General features: G+C 50.5%; 1 protein-coding gene across 1 annotated transcript; it reads right to left on the reverse strand.

Moving 5' to 3' along the window:
- Window positions 1-5970: 5970 nt before the first annotated feature.
- RNF222 (ring finger protein 222) lies at window positions 5971-9962 on the reverse strand. Its single transcript, XM_030533862.1, is given in 2 exon segments — window positions 5971-6665; window positions 9869-9962. Coding segments are annotated over 2 exon segments (789 nt in total).
- Window positions 9963-12652: the final 2690 nt, after the last annotated feature.

Genomic DNA, 12652 nt, shown 5'->3' on the forward strand with positions numbered 1-12652 from the left:
TTTTAAAAATAAAAACCATTTTTAATTAAAATACTTTTCCCTTGAAAAATGTTAACCAGCATGACATGAAGGGATCCAGTTAAGCCCCAGGCAGCCCATCTGAGCCCACTTCTACACGGGAAAGTTTTATGGGTTATAGAGGTATAGTTATCCCAAAACAGCCCCCTGGACAAATTCTCTTATGCTGGTATACGAATGGCTTTTTTCTCTTTAGCATTAACTTCTCCCAAATGTCGTAAGCTAACCCATTCCAAAAGGCCTGAATCTGAAAGTGAATCCGTCCCATGCCATGAGATATCACTCAGGGCATGAGCAAAGCTCTGCCATCACTGTCTATCATGCGGTTTGCTGGAATGGGAATCTTGTTCTACTTCTAGAACTTAACTGTTGTATGGGGCTCTGTTGTTGACCTACTGCTAAACCCCCAACCTGGAGGAGCAGTGGACTGCTTCTCATCTGGTCTCCACCCATCGTCCTGTCCAGCTTGGGTGGTCCTGCCCTGTGCTGGCCCACCAGCATCCCTCTAAGTGTTATTGGGTCATAGGTACAGTTGGAATCGTTAGATCATCTAGTCTGACCTCCAGTGTAACCCAGGCAAGAGACTTTCACCCAGTTACCTCTGCACTGAGCCCAATAACTTGTGTTTGACTAAAGCATCTTCTTGAAAGGCAGCCAGTCTTGATCTGAATACATCAGGACTTGCAGAATCCTTTCCAGCACACAAGCCTTCCCACTGAGTCACAGTGTAGTCCCAGGGAAGGGGAGAAAAGAGTGGCCTTTTATACAGGAATAAGAATGGCCACAGAGGGGTTGTACCATTACCAGTATAGCTAGATCCCTTTAAATCCACAGCTTGAGGTCTACTGGTGTAACCTTATCTGGGAAGTCCAGCTTCTCCGGTGGATGGTTTTTCAGCAGATGGCAGCTTTCATGACAAATTATCTTTGGCTTAGCAGCTCCACTTTGTGGTGAAACTCGATATTTCCTCCTAACAACAGGAATGGGCTCTGGATTCAGAGACTGATTAGTTGACTGGAAAGGAGAGTCAAAGGGAGACTTCAAACCCACTGAAGGGGAGCTCAGCTGCTGGGGGAAATGAGCATCCACAGGGCCCCAGTAAGGAGAGCTGTGCAACCTCCTGAACTGGAGAGGAGAGATTGCAGGCCAGGACTTAAAGGGACTCAGTCCCTAGCAGGAGGGCTGAGAAAAGCCCTGAACCTATAGGGGGAAAAGGGGGCTCTGTGAGGAACTGGGAGGCTGTTTGATACATTAGACCCCAGGACAGTGAAACTGAGGCATGGCCCCCTATTTCACATGTAGGTGAATGAGCTCCATCCCAGGAGGTGGTTGTTAGGATGTCATTTCCTGGTTTTAAAGTTATTGCAGTTTTTCTGCTGCCCTGTCAATGCTTAGCCAGGGCTTCTCAGTTGGCCCCAATCCTGCAGACTTTTACATAAATGTAACTTTGCTCATGTGAGTAGATCCACTTATGTCCAGGGAGTAAAGCTGGGGGGCAGGGGAGATGTATAAGTGTTTGCAGAAGCCGGCTTGGTCTCTTCCTCTCTTGCTGAGGGCTCAGGCAGAGCAGGGTTAGGGGGGTGCAGGGAGCCCTTTGCACCCTTGTGCCTGATACTGCACACCTACTGCAACTCGCAATGTCGGATGAGAGCAGCAGGAAGGTGCATGGGCATGGGGAGGGGCTGGGATTTTCCCCCTCCATACACTAGCCAGCACAGCTGAGTCAGCACAGAGGGGCAGGGTGGATGCACCAGGAAAGGTTCCTTCCTCAGTGGAGTAAGTGGACCAAGGAGGAAGCAGGGACACAGCCCTAACTGACTGTACAGGAAACAGAGACACAAAGTCTCCCCAGAGGCACACGCACAAAGTCACCCAACCAGAAATACGAGAGAGCCGCTCATCCCCATCAGCCTCTGCTCTCCGTGTGAGGATAACAGCTACAGCACTAGCAAAGGGACAGGGCCCCTTCAACATTCCCTGCGCTTCCTGAAATGCTTGTGATGCTGATGCTGGCTGCTATTGTGGGGACCCAGCAGATGAGGTAAAGTGGTGCTGGCTGAGAATCGCTTTGAATTAAAGTGAGTTGATGGTTAAAGAAACTGATCCTGAGCAGACAGATTCACAAATGTATTTAGGCACCTAACTCCTTTTGGTTTCGATGGGTGTTACACTCCTAAGTACTTCTGTGAATCTGGGCTGATACATGATCAGGACTTTATGATCTCAGGTAATTGGGCGTGAGAGTAGCGGGTGTCAGCAGCTCCAGAGTGGACAGGAGTCAGCACTAGAGCTGAATGAAAACACTTTGTTAAACCAGAAGCTCAGTTCATAGAGGCCTTTTTTGGTTTCCAGATCAGTCCTGATTCCTGCGACTGTCACCATTTCCCATACGGCCTCACCAAACAGTTTGGATGAAGAGTTTCCCAACTTTGCCCAATCTGAGACAATCCTTGCACCGAGAGCTGGTTGAACATTTCCCAGTGGAGCATTTTCCCATCAGAAAATGCTGTTTCATTAACATCGAAATGTTCCAGAAGAACGTGTCAATTTCAGCAGAATTTCATCCTCGTTCCATTTCAACCTTCTCAGGATAAAACATTTCAATTTATCATTTTGAAATGACTGTTTGTGTCAAATTTTATTTTAGTTTAGTTTATATAAAAAATATCAACTAAGTGTTTTGATGTAATCAAAATGAAATGTTTCAGTTGACCCACAATGAAATTTTCCTTTTGAAAATTGTGTTTTGTGGGGAAATTTCAAATTTCAGTGTTTCGTTCCGATATGGGATAAAACAAATTTCGAAGCATCAGAATGTCCCGTGAGAATAGCACGGCCTCTGGCTACTTTGTGAACTGGTCATGGTGTGGTTTTGCTCCCTGATTGGATCAATGAAACTTTGTAACAGCCGAATGGTAACCAGGAATTGATAAATTCCTGAATGACTGGGAGGAACCCAGATCCCTCAGGGACAGTGACGGGCCCTGTCATGAAGTCAAAGGTTAATGGGATGTCTCACTGATGTGGAAACACTGCACCAAGGCCTAATAACCACAACGAAATCTTTCTATGAGCTCAGCGTGACACAAGCAGCTGATAAGAGACCTTGCTTAGATGGCTCTGGAGAACTGTGACACCTTTCAGAGGTTTCCATGCTCCTAATAGGGAATTCAACAGCTTGTAACACATCCACATCAGCACCAGACAGCCATGAGGGGACATGTTGTCTGGATCAGAGAGCTCTTTTAGAGGGCAAGTACAATCCGGCCTGGAAACCTCCACAGTGGTGGTCCAGCACAGAGACCCTCTGAGGGGCATACCATCTGGCCCAGTGACCCCCTGAGGGGTGTACAGCCTGGCCCGGAGACCCCCTGAGGGGTGTACAGCCTGGCCCAGTGACCCCCATGAGGGGTGTACAGCCTGACCCAGAGACCCTCGAGGGGCATGCCATCTGACCCAGTGATCCCCTGAGGGGGGTACAGCCTGGCCCAGAGACCCCCTGAGGGGCGTACAGCTGGCCCAGAGACTTCCTCCAGGGTATATGTGGCCCAGCCGTGGGAGGGCATTTTTTGCCCAGCATCCCACAAATATGGATTGTGCAAATCACGGCCAGGGGCTAACCTCGCTCCTGCTCCTGCCCTGGCCACTACATGCCACCAGAAATGAGCTGCAATTGTCTGGGGGAGAGCTTCCCTGGTGCCGGAGCAGCCCCCACTGTAAGTAGCCTGCCAGGGCCAGGAGCGAGAGTAATACAGTGAAGCTATCCAGCTCCATTCATCACAGCATGGGCATAATCTGTGCAATATAAACCCTAAGAACACTGGTGGCAGCACACCAGGAGCCTGCCCATTTGATGGGACCAGAGGCTACCATGAACAGGGACCATTACAAGAAACAGGGAAGGTTTCCAGGAGCAGGTTGGTTCTGGGATTCCCAAACCATCCCACCTCCTGGCAGCTAGACACCCTGCCTGACCTCACAGAAATGTCTCTAAACCTCCCCACTTTCTGTCCCTAGTTCTCCAGCTATCTGGGAGACAGGACAGGTGGGAGGGAATTTCCAGGATCGTGGGAAAGAAGAGGAGGCGTTGTGGCCAGGCAGGAGATGCCGGAGCTGAGGGGGCAGGAAGGGAATGCTAAGGGACAGGGATTTTTATCTTCAGTTCCTCAGTGCAACTGTCTGAAATGCTCCAGAGTCATCATCCTCCCAGCAACGCACCTTTGCCCACACACCCAGGCTTCCCTGGGGAGGCCATTCACAGAGCAGTCACCATTAGAAAGGCAGATGTGTCTGTGCAGGTGCAGCACAGCAGGACTTGACTGCATCCCCCAGCATCCAGGAGAGACCTCTGCACTGGCCTGACTCCCTGGGAGGTGGCTCACATGCCCCAAGCAGACACACGAGATTGACAGGGACTCTGGGCCACTGCAGAACCCAGGGCAGTGTGAGGGGGCAGACAGCTGGACCCTAGTGGCGCGATGAACCTGGCGATCCCAAGAGGGCAGCAGGCCTGGTGCATTCCTTCCTGCTCATCTGTTTTCCATCACTGCTTTTCAATGGTGGAGGAAGAGAGGGGTCTGTGTGAGTGGCAAGCCCCCTGCTCACAGCTGTGTAGCACACCAACAGCCAGATCCATAGGGAGAACAGCCTGCACCCTGCCTGGAGGAGAGAGCCTCAACCAACCAGGGGAGCCCCTTAATGTGCACCGTAGGGCCATGAGAACCACCTTGCCTGATTGCAGACAGTGCCCCTGGTGTCAGCTCTCCTGGGCTCAAAAGTCTGGCGGGATCCCAAATGTTACTGGGTTTACCTTCCCCAGTGGAGAGGCTGCTAGAGAAGGAACAGAGGTGCAGAGAGGGAGGAAGCCAGGGTGGGAAATGGAGCAGACAGCAGAGAGAGAGAGCCGTAGGGTCAGGTCTCAGCTGGTGAATGATGTCATTGTGCTACACAGGCCCAGGCTGGGGCAGCACAGCAGAGACAAGCAGAGAGATTCATACAAAGATACAGACTCTACCATGCACAGGACTCCTCCTTGTGCCCACCCAGTTTCAGGGGGCAGGGAGGGGATCTGGCTCCATGGCACAGGCTGCCCAGTAGCTAGAGGGCTTTTCTTTCTATTAAATTATCTTTGAGGAAAACCCTCAAGATTTCAAGTTAAAGGGGAGCTGAGTCCCGCTCTTTATCACGTCTGGAACCCAGCAAGGTGTCACTGGCAGTCCCAGAGCTCCACGCTTCATGGGCTTTGCCAGTCCCCACTGCACAGAACCTGCCAGAGCCAACATCTGAGTGCCTTGGGGCGCTATGGGTACAATGTCCACTAGGGAGAAAACGGACTAGCAAACTAGCATCACTGAGGATGTTTAATGGGGGCGACCGTGTCCACCACCAACGTCCAAGACACTTTAGTGGCAACTGTTCTAGGGCTGCGAAATAATCACACCAAAGATAACAAGGCTGGTGCCTCTTGTGCCTCCACGTGACACGGGCAGGGTTCTGTCCTGTGACTTGGTGTATGAATACGTTTATCACAAGGGGCCAGGTCCTTGGCATGGCCTCTTGGCTCCAAGGAAGCACCTCTGCCAGCCCTGCACCCCTGAGCTGTCTCAGCACCACCCGCCCACTTACTGTGGTGCACGGCCCCCAGCACCTCACCGGGGCACTGGTTCAGCCCCTCAGTCAGAAGGAAGTGCAACGCCTGTTAAGTCATGGTGCCATTTTCTGCAGCCTCTGGGCATTCCTCAGAGATCTCCCATGCAAACACTGGCCAGCAAGCCCACAGGTATTTGCATCATGGCCACCTGCAGGATTTCCATATTGCAAACAAGCCAAGGATCCTGAGTTGTGCCCAAGAGAAGGGGGCATTCGCCTAGGAGCACTGGGTATCTCTGCAAGTGTTGAGTTCTAGGCACAGATCTTTGCCTGGGTCCTGTTTGGAGCATTGTCCAGTCCTGCTCAGGAACTCCTCTTCACCAACAGGACCCAAGGGAACACGGCCGCGAACAGAGCGACTGTCAAGATGAGAAGAACAGCCAGTATAATGGGTGACTGGCAGCACTGCATCCCAAGGGAACTCATGGATGTCCCTGACTCTGGCGTCTCTGTGCCACGTCCCCTAACCACTGACCTACAGTTCTCCTCCACCAGCGGCATCCCATGATCACTGATCATGAAGACGTGGGCTTCCCGAGCCAGGCCAGCTGGCATGGCCATTGAGTCCATGGGGACACCACACATGCTGTTGCTCCTGTCATAGCTCTGCACTGGCATCACAAAATTGCTGGGAACCACCAAGGTGTTGTCTGGCCCTGACTTTGCTAGGTAGGGTAACAAGGAGGGTGAGAGAACCAGCTCCAAAGGTTGCGGGGGCTCCCCTGGTTTGGGAGGCCAGCGAGTCACCTTCTTGCTGAGGAACGTCACATAGCGGCAGACAGGACAGATGAGATTGTTCTGGACCTGCCCATCTACCCTGGAGGAGAGCAGGCACTTCACCAGGCAGTCATGGCAGAAGGTGTGTCCACAGCTCAGTGTCCTCTGGGCAGCCTCCAGCGGGTGGAATTTCTCATAGCACACGGGACACTCACCCAGGGGCTTTCCCTTGCTGGTATGAGTTTCAGATACCCCAGTCATGTCAGCCGCACGCTCCATAACTGAGGGGAAAAGAAACGATGGGCATGAATAACAAACAGCAGCTAGACCCAGGTACCGGCAATCACATCTGGTTATTAATACTTTATACTCCCCATTATCTCTCCCTTGCTCTCTGACTGGCTACTCTAATTCCCTGTCTTCCAACTGGCTATGGCCTCCAAACTTCCAATCCACATGCCCACAATAAATACAGCAGCCTCTTCTTCTGACTCCTTCTCTGTCCTGTCTCCCCACTGACCTCCTGTCTTCTCCATCTCTCCTCCCTGCGGTGGCCTGGCCCTGGGAAAAACATGCAGCCATCTCCTCCTTCTCCCATGGAAAATGGTACCCCATGCTTTATAGCAGGTGGATCAGGGCCGGAGAGGATCAGATGCTGATATGGGCACATCGGGGAAGAGCTCTGAGGGGAGCCATCAGAACCAAGAGATTATAGGAGCCCATCAGAACAGTACAAGAGATGAGTATGATCACACTAGGGCTACAGAGAAGTAACAGTACAGTCATTATGCAAATCTCTCAATTCTAAATGGCTAACAGTGGTGTCTGGCCAACCAGCGCACAGGAATGTGTATACCAAATGATTAGGATAAAGAAATGTATGTCCACTATGCAAATCAGAAGCCTTCAGCCAATCCAAATTACGCAGCAGAAAGAAGCGCAGAGCTGTGTGTTAGTAACTGCATGACATCCCTACCCTCTGGGTGGGTGAGACATTTGCAGAGTGCTACATATATTAGGGTGCTCTGGTGAGGCATTTCTGGAAGAATGTTCTTCAAAAGAATCTCAGCTGTTTAGGCTTTTGGCTGCATGGAGCAACAGTTTCTGAATGCAAAATATGAAGGGGGAATGAGCCAATCCATAGCTGGGGCTGGCTAACCCAGCCCAGTGCCAGGTGGCAGATGCAACAAGCCATCTAGGAAATGCACCCTCTGGCCCAGGAGGACCTCCAGATTTCCCTGGAAGCAGCTAAAAAGCTCATCAGTGTGCGGGACGTACAGCCAGGCCAAGAGCTACCACCCTGCCTGTGCCACTCAGAAAGGAGGTGCTCGCGCACCACGGGGAAAGCCAAATAGAGTGAAAAAAATGGGGCAAAGCCAGGTCAGAGGGAAGAATGAGGAGCAGGTTTCACAGGACCGTCAGATTCACAGTGGTGCATGTGCAGTCAGATAGGTAGGTAGGTAGGCTTTAAACAAAAGATTGAGGCTGTCCACAAACCAGTTGAACATTTCATACACTGGAGATGGGTGGTGTTAGCCCCACCACCCTTTCTGGGGTTTCCCCTGAGGTATGTATAATGTTAGAGAATGATGCCATCTCTTCTCATCTCTCAGCTCGGGAGACTGCAGTCCTGTGCTTAATCACTGAAATGCTGTAACACCCACAGCAACACCAGGGCATGCTTGCCCTACAACATGCCTCTGCCCTGCCCTGCTGGATTGGGACTGGAGTTCAGTCTCTGTAACCCATTCGGTCCTTTGCATCCCTGCTGAGACTGACAGTGCAAACAGCAAAAGCATTTTTTGCCAGGTTGACACCCAAGACACCAGCCAGTTCCTCTCCGTGCACATAGCAGACTTCACAACGTAAGCTGGGAGGTAGTCACTTTCACAGGGTCATACAGTTCAATGCCAGAAGGGACCACTAGGATGATCTACTCCAGTGGTCCCCAATGTGGTGCCCCCGCAGGCATCATGGTGCCCACTGGGGCATTTGTGTGTGCCCGCCTAGTGCCCAGCAGGGGACCTGCCGGGGACAGAGAACTCAGGCTGCGGGCATGGTGTTCTCTGTTCCCGGCAGGTGCGGGGCCTGCCTAGTTACCAGCAGAGGAGAGAAGCTGCAGCCTCATGCCTGCCAGGGACAGAGAACTCTGGGGCTGCAGGCTACAGGCACCGGGTTCTCCGTCCCTGGCAGGTGTGGGGCCACGGCTTAAGCCGGAGAGAAGCCGCGGCCCCACGCCTGCCGGGGACAGAGAACTCTGGGGCTACAGACATGGTGTTCTCAGTCCCCGGCAGGTGCGGGGCCCACCTAGTGCCCAGCAGAGAAGAGAACCTGGGGCCCCGCGCCTGCTGGGGACAGAGTACTCCAGGGCTGCAAGCACCAGTGTTCTCTGTCCTCGCGGCTTTTCTCTTCTCTCTGGATTCATATATTATGTAATATTAAATATTTTTTTTGTATTATTTAATGTACAAATACAAAATAAGCCTTGAAAAATTTTTGGTGCCCACCACGCTCTTCTGAAAACATGAATGTGCTACTAGTCACAAAAAGGTTGGGGACCACTGATCTACTCTGATCTCCTGCATAACACAGGCCAGATAATTCCCCTGGTAAAACCTGCGTCAAGAGCCTGCAACATCTGGCTGAGCTACAACAGATCATTTAGAAAGACATCCGCTTTTGCTTTACAGATTGCAAGTGGCAGAGAACCCTCCATGTCCGTAGGTAAGATGTTCCAATGATTAATTACCCTCGCTGCTAACCATGTGCGCCTTATTTCTAGCCTGAATTTGTCTAACTTTAGCTTCCAACTTTGCAGCTCATCATCTTTTTCTGTTAAATTAAAGGCCCCTTTACTGTTAGAAATCTCTTCCCCATGTGAGTAGCTGTAGACCGTGATCAAGTCACCGCTTAACCTTCCCTTGGAGAAAGTAAGTTAAAGCTTCTGAACTCTTTCATGATAGGCAGGTTTTCCAGACTTTGGCTCATTCTTGTAGCTCTTTTCTGAGCCCTTTCCAATTTGTCCACCTGCTTGTGGAAGGGTGGACCCCAGACCTGGACACAGTGTCCCTGGAATGGACTCACTACTGTATACAGACGTAATACTGCCTTCCAACACTTACTTGACATTCCCTGCCATGCTTTCTGCCATTGCTGACCTAGATACAGTCTGAACAGGTATCATAGAGGTGAAAGACACAGTATCCTAACTCACCCCCTGTGCCTTCCTAGCCATATCCCCTCCAGTCCAGGGATTTCAGAAATCACAATGGATCACAGTCACACCTGCTCTAAATGGTTACAGCTCCACTGAAGTCCATGGGGATGGACCCACTTCCACCAACTAGGAATCCAGTCAGTGTGTTTGGAGCCCAGCAGGGACTCAACACCAGCATTTTCTCCCCTATTAACCTAGCCACCAGAGCTACCTGTGAGATGCTCCAGCCCCCAGCTTCCAAGCCTCCTGCCCTTGGAAACATCTTACCTTGTCTATGGCCAGAGTGCAATCACTTCTCCACCCATACTTCCTGTGTCCGAGGATCATGGCCTGTCTGCGTCTGACCTCCCTGGCATTGCATTGGCAAAGGAGAACAAGTGCAAGCCACCTATATAACAAGTTGGGGTTTGCTTTGTGCATCATCCCTTCTGCATTGCACAATGGCCATGAGGGAACAGGACAGCTCCCCGGGAGTGAATGTGGTGGAACTCGTTTGTGTTTTAAAGGCTTCTCACTCCTTCTCTCCAGCTGGGGACTGGCAAGGAGCCAGCAGCAGGTGTCTGAGGTGGCAGGTAATCCAGAAACACCATCATAACATTGTTCACCTCTGCGTGGAGCCTGGAATGGATACATCACTGTTCCTCCTGCTGCTTCCATTGCCAGGTCTCTCCCATGCACGAGGCCTCAGTGAAACATGCACCCAACCCCCACCCCCTTGAATTATATTGTGTTCCTACCAAGTAGGGATGGATACCCTGGTCTAGCAGCTGGCCTGTCTACATGTGCTTCCATACTGAGGTTTATAAGCACTAGTTTGCCAGATATGTTCCAAAGAAGGTTCCCTCTAGCCAGGCAAGGAGGAGCTATGAGCTGTGCTGAACTTGTCCCAGCTGCCTGGTGCTCCTGCATAGTCCTAATACAATCCCCAAATAAGAAGGCATGTTAAGGTTAATTAATAAGATGTTAAGGGCTTTTTGCTGCTCCCAGTTCCAACCTTAACTCTGCCCCTAGCTCCCACCATCACCTATGAGTTGGAGATCTTCACCAGTTGCCACATAAATTTGAGTCTCCTTTGCTGGCTTGGGATAAGATTTGCAAAGCTGCCTAGTGGATCTGCAAAAAGAACAGGAGTACTTGTGGCACCTTAGAGACTAACAATTTTATTTCAGCATGAGCTTTTGTGGGCTACAGCTCACTTCTTCGGATGCATAGTTATGTATAGTATAGTATGTATAGTACTCCTGTTCTTTTTGCGGGTACAGACTAACACAGCTGCTACTCTGAAACCTAGTGGATCTGGACACCCAATTCGCATGAACTGTGATGAGAACTGGGCATACAAATCTCTTCAGTGGCTCTGAGACTCTCATCTTGGATGAGTTCCCATAGCACATTCTCTATTGTTACAATGATATGATCAGCACCCACCCCAGTTAGACTATAACAATACAATGGGACCTCCAGGATTTATTGGGCAGGTGTCAGCGTCCATTACAGGCAGATCCAGATATTTCTGGGATCTGAAGCCCATGCTGGATAAAGTCCTGGAATCTGCCCAGAGGCAATGCACAGGTGATTGCACGTCGTCAGCTGCCCATGCAGCATGCAGGGTTCAGAGTGTGTTGGCAGAGGCATAGGATGCACATGGGCACAGCAGGGATGACTTGGATTACAGCTCCTGAGCAGATGTCTGGCAAGAGGAGGGTGTCAGAGAAAAACTTGGTTCTCACTTTTTGATTGGGTGCAGCAAAGTCAGATACTTTATTTCTCTAGCAATTACGTGGAGGGAGAGAGTGCCCTAGGACACAGTGTTTCCCACTCCTAGGCAGGTCTCTCTACAGGTAAACAATTACAGCAAGCATTTATACCTTTTGTAACATACAATAATAAACAACAGCTGCATTTTGTTTATACATAGGCCATCTTGATATCTTATTTTTCTCACTTCTATTTAGACGCTAGTCTGCATTCCACCTTATCGACACAAGGTCGCAACAACTTCTCACACAGTTCTTTCCAATTCACTTCACACAATCCTCGCTTCTACAAATCTTGCGTTATTAGGGTTACAGCTAGCCTGACTCTTGCTCACAGAGGTGACTGTTTGCACTGAAATTCCTGTCAGTTCTTGCTCTACTGCCACAAGGGGGAGGTGGAGTCTGGCAGATACATGTAACCTGAAGCAGGAGGGACCTACACACAGCCCCCACTCACCCCCTGGCATGGGGCGGGGCCACTAACAGCTTTTCAGAAGAGCTCAGGGCTTGGGAAGACTTAGGGTATGTCTACAATACGGGATTATTCCGATTTTACATAAACCGGTTTTGTAAAACACATTGTATAAAGTCAATTGCACGCGGCCACATAAAGCACAATAATTCGGCGGTGTACATCCATGTACCAAGGCTAGCATCGATTTCTGAGCGTTGCACTCTGAGTAGCTATCCCGTGGCTATCTCATAGTTCCTGCAGTCTCCCCCGCCCATCAGAATTCTGGGTTGAGATCCCAATGCATGATGGTGCAAAAATAGTGTCATGGGTGATTCTGGGTAAATGTCGTCACTCATTCCTTCCTCCATGAAAGCAACGGCAGACAATCATTTCGTGCCATTTTTCCCTGGATTGCCCTGGCAGACGCCATAGCATGGCAACCATGGAGCCCGTTTTGCCTTTTGTCACTGTCACCGTATGTGTACTGGATGACGCTGACAGAGGCGGTACTGCAGTGCTACACAGCAACATTCATTTGCCTTTGCAAGGCAGCAGAGATGGTTACCAGTTGTTCTGTACCATCTGCTGTGCCATTGTAAATTGGCGATGAGATGATGGTTATCAGTAGTTCTGTACCATCTGCTGCTGTCATGGGTGCTCCTGGCTGACCTTCGCTGAGGTCGGCCGGGGGTGCAAAGACCAAAATGGGAATGACTCCCCTGATCATTCCCTCCTTTATGTTTTATCTAAAAATAGAGTCAGTCCTGCCTAGAATATGGAGCAAGTGTACTAGAGAACCAGTGTATCAGAGAACCAGAGAACACAGCTGCTCCATGTCAG

The sequence above is a fragment of the Gopherus evgoodei genome, chromosome 15 (assembly GCF_007399415.2).
Source record: "Gopherus evgoodei ecotype Sinaloan lineage chromosome 15, rGopEvg1_v1.p, whole genome shotgun sequence".
Classification (NCBI taxonomy): Eukaryota; Metazoa; Chordata; order Testudines; family Testudinidae; genus Gopherus; species Gopherus evgoodei.